This window comes from Rutidosis leptorrhynchoides, chromosome 5 (genome assembly GCF_046630445.1).
Source record: "Rutidosis leptorrhynchoides isolate AG116_Rl617_1_P2 chromosome 5, CSIRO_AGI_Rlap_v1, whole genome shotgun sequence".
NCBI lineage: Eukaryota > Viridiplantae > Streptophyta > Magnoliopsida > Asterales > Asteraceae > Rutidosis > Rutidosis leptorrhynchoides.
Window position 1 is genome coordinate 296,194,090 of NC_092337.1, and position 10,344 is coordinate 296,204,433.

General features: G+C 37.3%; 1 protein-coding gene across 1 annotated transcript in view; it reads right to left on the reverse strand.

Moving 5' to 3' along the window:
- LOC139849436 (uncharacterized) overlaps positions 1 to 10,048 on the reverse strand; it is an 82,387-nt gene extending 72,339 nt beyond the window's left edge. Inside the window, exons 1-5 of the mRNA XM_071839093.1 lie at positions 9,994 to 10,048; positions 9,134 to 9,466; positions 8,468 to 8,972; positions 7,345 to 7,546; positions 6,841 to 7,260 (exon numbers count right to left, since the gene is read on the reverse strand). Coding sequence (XP_071695194.1) covers positions 6,841 to 7,260; positions 7,345 to 7,546; positions 8,468 to 8,972; positions 9,134 to 9,466; positions 9,994 to 10,048 — 1,515 coding nt within the window. The remainder of the gene's footprint in view (positions 1 to 6,840; positions 7,261 to 7,344; positions 7,547 to 8,467; positions 8,973 to 9,133; positions 9,467 to 9,993) is intronic.
- Positions 10,049 to 10,344: the final 296 nt, after the last annotated feature.

The window sequence follows — 10,344 nt, forward strand, 5'->3', positions numbered from 1 at the left end:
TAGGTTAGAACCTTTTGAAATCAGAGAGATGATGTCTCAGATACAGGAATTGTTAGACGGGGGTTTATAAGACCGAGTTCCTCGCCGTGGGGTGCGCTGGTGTTGTTTATAAAGAAGAAAGACGGTACTCCGAGAATGTGTATAGATTATCGAGAATTGAATAAGAGAACGGTTAAGAATAAATATTCGTTGCCTAGAATCGATGATCTATTCGATCAGCTTCAGGGTGCGTCATACTTTTTGAAAATAGATCTTAGATCCGGGTATCATCAGGTTCGGGTTGCAGAATAAGATATACCGAAGACAGTGTTTAGAACGATATATGGGCATTACGAGTTCTTGGTTATGCCATTTGGGTTGACGAATGCTCCAGCAGTCTTTATGGATCTGATGAACAGGGTTTGTAAACCGTATTTAGATCAGTTTGTTATTGTATTTATCGATGATATATTGGTGTATTCAAAGACAGAGACTGATCATGTGACACATCTTCGATTGGTGTTAGAGTTGTTAAAGAAAGAACAATTATATGCTAAGTTCTCGAAGTGTGAGTTTTGGCTTCAAGAGGTACAGTTTCTGGGTCATGTTATCTGTGAGGCAGGTATTAAAGTGGATCCGTCGAAAATAGAAGCGGTAATGGGTTGGAATTCGCCGAAGACACCGACAGAAGTTAAGAGTTTCGTGGGTCTTGCGGGTTATTATCGCCGATTTATCAAAGATTTTTCTAAAATAGCGGGTCCGTTGACTAAATTGACCAGAAAAGACGTAAGTTTTCTTTGGAGTGACCAACAGGAACAGTCTTTTCAGACGCTCAAACAGTTATTGTGTCAGGCTCCAGTGTTAGCATTGCCAGAGGGTTCAGATGACTTTGTGGTTTATTGTGATGCGTCAATTGCCGGGTTAGGGTGGGTACTGATGTAGAGAGATAAAGTTATTACGTACGCTTCTCGTCATTTAAAGACACACGAACGTAATTATCCAGTTCATGATTTAGAAATGGGCGCAGTGGTATTTGCGTTGAAGTTATGGAGACACTACTTATACGGTACAAAGTGTGTGATATGTACAGACCATAAGAGCCTCCAATATATTTTCACGCAGAAAGAATTGAATATGCGACAGAGACGGTGGATTGAGCTTATAAAAGACTACGATTGTGAAATAAAGTATCACCCGGGTAAAGCAAATGTTGTTGTCGATGCTTTAAGTCGTAAAAAGACCGTAGAGACCGTGAAATTTATGAGAACCGAAATAGTTTCAGACCTTATTGAACAGATAAGAAAAGTTCAAGCCCAAGCTTTATTGGAGGAGAACTTAAAGACTGAACTGATGACCAAAATCAAGGACCAATTGACTGACGATTCCTGTGGACTTAAGACGTTTAAGAACCGAATTTGGGTGCCTATGCTTGGAGATTTAAGAAAATTGATCTTAAATGAAGCGCGCAAATCGAGGTTAATTGTCCATCCGGATAGTACCAAGATGTATAATGATCTAAATCTGATGTATTGGTGGCCAACGATGAAGAAAGATGTTGCTCAATTAGTAGAAAGATGTCATATTTGTTCTCAAGTTAAAGCTGAACACCAGAAACCTTATGGTTCGTTACAACAATTGAAGATTCCAGAGTGGAAATGGGATCATATTACGATGGATTTTGTAACCAAGTTACCTAGATCTCAGAGAGGTAATGATATGATATGGGTAATTGTTGATCGACTGACGAAAAGTGCACATTTCTTAGCTACAAAAGAGATAGCTTCGTTGAGTACTTTGACAGAATTGTACTTGAAAGAAATAGTTAGTCGACATGGAGTTCCGTTGTCTATCGTATCCGACAGGGATTCTAGATTTGCATCAAACTTCTGGAACAGTTTACAGAAAAGTTTGGGAACGAGGGTAAATCTGAGTACATCGTATCATCCACAGACCGACGGTCAGAGTGAGCGTACAATACATACACTAGAGGATATGCTTCGATCCTGCGTGTTAGAGTATGGTGGTCCGTGGGATATACATCTACCATTGATCGAGTTCGCTTACAATAATACTTACCATTCGAGTATTGGTATGCCACCTTATATAATGTTGTATGGTCGCAAGTGTAGAACGCCGACTTGTTGGTTAGAAGCCGGTGAGAAACAGTTTGCAGGTCCAGAATTAGTTCAGATAACAGCCGACAAGGTAGCGATAGCGCGCGAAAAGTTAAAAGCGGCACGTGACAGACATAAAATGTACACTGATCCACGTAGACGTCCAGTAAACTTTGAGGTGGGTGATCGTGTTTACTTGAAAGTTTCTCCCTGGAAGGGTGTTATCAGGTTTGGTAAGCGGGGAAAGTTAGCTCCGAGATACATTGGGCCGTTCAAGATTATGTAGAGGATTAATGATCAGACGGTTGTGTTAGAGCTTTCAGCAGAGTTAGCAGGGATACATAACACTTTCAACGTGTGTTACCTTCGGAAGTGTAAAGTCGATGATTAAACGCAACTGGTTCCGTTGAGTGATTTGAGGGTTGACTTAAATCAAAAGTTAGTTGAAGAACCGGTTAGGATAGTCGATAGAAAGGTAACTAAGCTGAGAAAGAAGAAGATCCATATAGTGCTTGTTAAGTGGAAGCATAGTTTAGGATCGAACCTTACGTGGGAGACCCAAGAGCTGATGAATGCTCGTTATCTGCGTCTGTTTGACCAAGACCAGATCTCGAGGACAGAATCTCTTTAAGGGGGTGGATTTGTAACATCCTCAGATCGGGCCTAGACGTAAGATGACTATTTTACCCTTAGGCATAATGGTGTGGTTAATTATACTTTTATTTTAATAAAATGCTTGGTGTTATTTTATTATTTGGTTAAGACCAGTTTGTGACAAGGGTCACAGAACAGGTTCGTTTATTTAATTTGGACTCCGTTAGGGCAGTCAAATTAAGTACGAAAGTTATCAGATAACTGGTAAATACTCGTGTGTGATGGGGTATTGTTTTTTAACATAAATATATAAGCAAGGAACCAGCCTTTTCTCACATTTTTCCTTGAATCTTACTACACACACCGTACCTACTTCTCTTCTACTTTCAAACCCTAGATTCACCAAAACTTGTTGTTGATCTTTAATTTAGTTGGAGATCAGTGTCTAGTGATTTCTTGTGTTCTAACAAGGTATTAATCGTTCCAATTCGTGCTTGAATCTGTGTCAAAATAGCTTTTAAAGTTAGGTTTTTATTAAAGTAGGTTTTGATGTCAAATTGGTCTAATTTGATATTGTTTGAGTATGAAATTTGTGGGTTTAAGTCCCAAAAGGTTTTGTGCAAGAGATGTAACCATTTTCAGGATAAAAAATGAGTCCAAAATCGAGATTTGGTGAATTGAGGATGAAACCTGTCAGTTTTATGTTGCTGCTGCTCGATGAACAGAACTGTACAGTTGCAGCTTGCAACCGGACGGGTACACCGTGCAACCGTACGGGTGCATGTGCAACCGTACGGATGCAGTGGTGTGGTGCAACCGGGCAGAAAGTGTGAAACCGTACGGATGCACTATGCAACTGTACGGATGGACTTGCAATCGTAAGGATGCATGTGCAACCGTACAGATGTAGATCAGTGATGCAGTATTGTGTAATTTAGTTGTTTTCTAGCCGTTATGCTGTCTGCGTAACTTATGATGATCAGGATGTAAATTCTGAAAATGCATAAGTGTTAGGTGGACTTTTAGCGGTGCTTTTTGTGACTGATTTACGGTATTGTGCTGTTTTGTGTTAACAGACAGAAACTAACTTGATTTGCCTTATGTTCAGGTGATAAGGATAAGGAAGCCGCTCAGTGATAGATTATCTGAGCTAGTTGTTGGTATTCGGTGAGTGGGTCTATCTCCGGATAGAGTATTAAGTAGCTGACTCGCTACTTGTTCAGACTCTTTACACTTATGTTTATGTTCAGTATGAATACCATGTGTAGTTAATTATTTCCATGCTAGTTAGGACGATTGCATGACTGATTATCTGTGTTCTTATGTGCGCACTGTTAGTTGGACACCAATCGAGGCGGCAAGGTAGGGTTGATGTGAGGTCGACTGTGGTAGTCTGGTCGGGTTATGGTGTTACTGATTGTTCAGTATAGCATAGAAGGACGCATGTGTTGCATCTGGACGGTTATGCAGTGGAGTCAGTAAAGCGGACTATCAGTAGACTGTAGCTTGATCAACTAAGTCGTGTGCTCGTACAAGCCGCCGATCCTCATATTGTCAGTTGTTTTTATATGCTAGTTCAGGACGTTAGCATATCTGTGACCCTTGCATATTTAGTTGCTTATGCTTGATCTGTTAGATAGTATCCCTTCACTTAGCAGTTGTGCTAATTCTCCCACATTTCCACCCTTGCAGGTTTAGGTACTGCTGTTTAGGATGGGTGTTGCGGACGGGTTTGAAGGCATGTTGGACTATGTGATTACCTCTGATGTTTTCTATTTTAATGATGTTTTCACGTAACACTGATGTTTTGGAATATTGTAATAACGTTAACTAAGTTGATTTGTTAACTATGGTTTGTAAGTATTAACCAGGGTTATTTTAGTAACTAAATGTACTTCCGCTGTGATTAAAAAAAAAAAATCAGGGTGTTACATGAAGACTCGATCAGATGGCTCCATTGAAAGGTATAAAGCTCGACTTGTTGCTCGAGGTTTTTCTCAACAATATGGGCTGGATTATGAAGAAACATTTAGTCTGGTGGCAAAGATCACAACAATTCGAGTTCTACTAGCTTTAGCTGCTAGAAAATCTTGGAAGTTGTGGCAGAGGGATGTCAAGAACGCTTTCTTACTTGGAGAACTTGACAAAAATATTTATATGGAGCAACCAAGAGGCTTTGAGAACAAGATTCATCCTGAGCATGTCTGCAAATTAAAGAAGGCATTATATGGCTTGAAGCAGACTCCAAGAGCTTGGTACGGGAAAATTGGTGAGTTCTTGGTACAAAGTGATTTTACAGTTGCTCCTTTAAATTCTAGTTTATTTGTGAAACATGATCAAGGACAACTAGCCATAGTGCTAGTATATGTGGATGACTTAATCATCACGAGAGATCACTTTGATGAGATCCAAAGAATAAGGGAGAATCTTTCTATTAGATTTCATATGAAGGAGCTTGGAGAACTCAAACATTTTCTTGGACTGAAAATAGAGCAAAAAAGAGAAGAATTATTTATTGGACAATAAAAATATGTGCGAGATATTTTACAAAAGTACGAGATGCTTAATTGCAAACCTATCTCAACTCCTATGGATCCGAATGTAAAACTACGAGCATATGAAGGAAATCGTCTAGAAGATGTTACCATGTATTGACAGTTGGTCGGAAGTCTTATTTATCTCACACTAAGCCGACCAGACATATCTTATGCAATTGGAGTGGCTAGTCGATACATGAGCAATCCAAAGAAGCCTCACCTTGATGTTGTACGACGCATCTTAAGGTATGTTAAAGGCACTATTAACTTTGGCATTTTGTACAATAAAATAAAAGAATGTCACGTGACCGGATATTGTGACGCCGATTACGCTGGAGACTATGATACACTACGGTCAACAACTGGATACATGTTTAGCCTTGGATCGGGAGTAATATCATGGTGCAGCAAGAGACAACCAACAGTATCCTTGTCAAGAACTGAAGCAGAATATCGATCGGCATCATCAGCAACACAAGAAATTACTTGGTTGAAACAACTAATGGAAGATCTTCATCAATCAACAGATTATCAAGTAAATCTTCTTTGCGATAACCTATCAGCTATAGGACTAGCAGAGAATCCAGTCTTTCATGCAAGAAAAAAACATATAGAAGTGCACTATCACTATGTTCGCGAGAAGGTCCTTGAAGGGAAGATCAAGATGATGCCAACAAAGACAGATGAACAGGTTGCAGATATATTCACCAAGAGCCTAAGTAAACTGAAGTTTACAAAATTCAGAGAAGTACTTGGAATGGTCTACAAGACATCCTTGAAAGAAAATTTGCATTGAGGGGGAGTGTTAAAATACAATGCAAATTTAGAAAAATATGAAATTAATAAATGTATATGGGTAAAATATCTAGATATTAATATGTATATGAAAAATATCTAGATATCAAAATGTAAAAGAAAAATCTAGATGGTAAAATGTAAAAGAAAATTTAGATATTTTTATGTGGTAAAAATATCTAGATATTTATCCATGAAAATATCTAGTGTGTAGAAATTTTTATGGAGTAGTATAAATATGGGTGGTGATTTCATTTGTGAGTAAGTTGTGAGTAAGGAGTGAAGAAGTAAGAAAAGAGTGAGTGAGTGAGTGAAAGAAAGCTTATAAGTATAGAAGAGAAAGATAGTGTTGTAAGTAAGTAATATTGTAATTGTATTTTGTATTAATAAAAGTATTATTTGTTAAGTTTCCCGGTTAAGTCTTAGTTTATACTTTTGTTCTTAGTGCACTTGTGTTATTCTTGTTATATGGTCGGCTCTGCCGCCTAAGTGATATGGTCGGTTATACTGCCTGAATGATATATGGTCAACACTGTCGCCTAAGCATTATTTTGCACTAAGGATTTATAGAATTAAAGGCTAACCAACGTCAAAGTGTTGGTATAGTGAGTGTAGTATAATCTAGGTCCTCTATAGTGGGTGTGTTGGGCTCGTCGAAGCTTCTAACAGCCTATGAGGGCTAAATAACCCCAATGGACCCTTTTATAAATTTAAGTTTGAAAACTCACATCCTTAATTGTTCGGCATTAATTAGTTTTTCTAATCCATATAATTAAGATCAAGTTTTTTTGTTTATAAACGCAGAGAAATTAAACACTTACATGTTTTACTGCAGATTTTATTGCAAGTGAATGTGATTTATCAATACCAAGCAAGCAATGGCCATAAGGTGATGCGCATGCACATCCTCCTCGAGCTTGAATACCAAAGAGATCATTAATAAGCTTAGCAACAAACGCCCCATGAAGAGGCTTATCTCTCTTATTAGAGCTTGTAGTTGTATATATTAGAAACGATACAATTGCTTGTCGCTTAACTGAAGTATTCCCTAATACCCATATGTTTGAATTCTTTTCAAGTCTATTAAGTGCTTTTTCAATGTATTCAACTTCTTTTATGCCAATAAGTTCACATCCAAGGTATTCTTTAACTTGAAAGGCTAAAACTGCTTTTAATCGTTGAATTATTTGCGGTGTACCGGCATCTTCCCTTTCTTCAATGTCATTAACATATAACGTGTCCTATATTTAAAAAGACTTGTACGTTTAGATACATAGTTTAGTTCATAGCCAATATTTTCAACAGAGAATTATGTCTCTACATACCTTTTCATTGAAGCAATTAACAAAGTGAACAGTCCCTCCTCCACTTGTTGATGGGGGAAAATTTTTGAGCTTGTATAAGTTCTTGCTCATTAGAAGAATGCCCGGCGATCCGGGCCCTCCAAGAAACTTGTGTGGACTTAAGAATACGGTGTCGTAGCCATCAAAAGCACGTGATCTCATGTCAATCTCTACATATGGGCCACTTCCACATACATCCAACATTAACGGTATTAGTCTCATGTCCATATATAGTTCGTTGGTATTAAAAGACTATACCTATAAAGTATTAGATTATAAATTAGTGTTATGGTCCAAGTCCGTTTGTGCCCAAGACCTATTTGGCTGCACCATGAGCACTCTCTTTATAACTTGCGTTCTTTGTCCATGAATCAAACGAATATCACATATCTTCACACTTTATGTAATCTCTTTTCGTAATTGACATAACAAAAATCATTTAGTTTGTCGTTGTTTGTATAAACAATCAATCTAAACAAACATTTACTTTGCATACCGCCTACTTCTTTTGCTTCTATTTTTTTCTTTCACCACCAAGTTCATCATGGGAATGAGCCACCTAGCTTCGCTATGTTCTAAAACCCAAAAATAAAAAATAAAAACCTTAGCCCTCTTGTTTGCAGCTACCCAAGTTCTACAAATCATGGCGTAGAAAAAAACTTGACACAAAAGAAGTATCAATCAAGTAATACCCAACTAAATTGGTGAATATATTTCTGTGCTACAAATAAAGAAAAAAAAGTTAATTCATTATTTAGCGTTATCACCTAAGTAAGTCCGTTTGTGGGCTTAAGGTCCGTTAGAGTTTCGTTATAATCTATATATAGTGAATCAATAAAAAGCTTCAATTAGTTCTGGGCCCGTATCCTTGAAAAATAGGAATAAATTCAAACTCGGGGGAGTTTTCTTCAAGGTTGTGCCATCACTCTGTGCGGGCCAAGCAGTTAACCTAAAACATTCCGGGTACGCTTTGCGCGATGGATGCGAGGAGTTTCTCATTAACGAGTGTGTGAGTGACAAATGATAGGATTTGATGCCAGAATTGTCGTTAAAAAAAAAAAGGATAATAACCTACAGAGTTTGATAGTTTAACAAAAAGATGTACCTTGCTGCAAAATCAAAGCACGAAAAAGCTCCAAACTGGTGAAGCAAACGAGATAGAGATCGCGTATCAGAAACAATTCCAGTGACATTACTACAAGCAGAGAACGAACCCAGCATTGGGCGACCGGTACGTTGATAAATCTCAAGTTGGCGCTTCAGGTTATTCATGTCAATCAATCCTTCATCATCTAAACCGATCTCTATTACTTCTGCCAAGCTTTGCCTCCATGATAGAACGTTGGAGTGATGCTCGTACGGACCAACAAATACTACCCATCGTTCTTCATTTTTTAGACACGAGTTTAGTACTTTCTCTTTTAGGATTGGTGAAATCACGATTCCTGTGACTTCTTGAAGCCGTTTTATGGCTGCTGTAGTACCTGATCCGCAGAAAATTAGTGCATCATCCTGCGTACCGCCTAAACATTTCTTAACATATTCAGTTGCTTCGTGAACAATTTTCGAAGTATGTTCACCAACATAGCTGTCACTAGTGTGAGTGTTTCCTGTAATTCCATAACCAAAATCCAAAGCATTTAAGTTTCTGTCAACATAAAGGAATTAAAAGTGTATGCTTTATAATTACCTACTGCCCATTATTTCGTCTCACCCTTCAATTCAGTATTAGAAAACTAGAAAAGTACTATAAGAAGGAATTGAACCGTACCATAGAAGGGAAGAACATTCTTGATAATGTATTCTTCAATACAATACAGAGAGCGACCCGAAGCTGTATGGTCTGCATAAGTAAGGTTCCGTATTCCAAATGGAGTGTGAAGCTCTGCGACCCCACCTATGATCTGTGAACGTAACCAGGCAAGTTTTGCATCGGCATTTGAATTTTTATCTAACAAATTATTGTCACTAAGTAGCATGCTACAAAAACCATGTATTGATGCATGTTGCTGCTCCATCACCTTTTGTTTAGCTAATAGCGCCTGATTTTCATATACTAGCTTAGTTATAAGTTGAACAAATGGTAATTTAATTGCAGAGACTCCTGAAGTATTTAAAGAGATTTAGTTGCATATAAAACTGTGGTAAGTTAGGCTCAAGTAAAAATTAAACTTATTAGTGAATATTCTAGAGAATATATTATTATTATGATTGAATTTATTATGTTTACTAATTATCAAGTTTTCTATTATAATTGGATTAATTGTTATGTTACTTGTTATACAAAATATATGTTAGCCTATATGCATATAGTGAAAGGATTAATTTTATGAAAATTATGTTAGTATTTGTTATATAAAATATGTTAGCGTATATACATATAGAAATTTTGATTGGATAGAACCCATAAAATTCAAGTAGAAATCTAACGAAGTTATTATTTAGACTAGATTTATTATATTTAGTAATTATTTAGTTTGCTATTGTAATTAGGTTTTTGTAATGCAAAAACAAGGAGCTGACGTAGTGGTGGTGACCTGACTTCCTATATAGGAGGTCAGGGTTCGACTCTTACTCATTACAAAATTTTCTTTGTTGTTACCCGCCTATTCTATAGGTCTTGAAGGTTACTGACATCTTGCGTTCGAACCTCACTCGAGGGAATTTTCCCACACGCGATGCTCATATAGATTCGTCGTGGAGTTTTTTCCTCCTAAGAGGTGATAGGACTGTAATAGTTCAATCAAGAAAATGATCGGGTTAGTGGATTCTGACATCGCGTTCGGTCCCCCGTCAGTGACTCCTAACCGCTGCTATAAAAAAATTAGGTTTTTGTTATGTTAGTTATGTTACTTATAATTCAAGTTATGTTACTTAATATTCAGGTTATCACTTTAATAAACAACTTATTTAGTTATTTAGTCTTTAAAAAGGGTGGTGATATATTCATTATTTTTTTTTCATATCTACTATAAATGATGC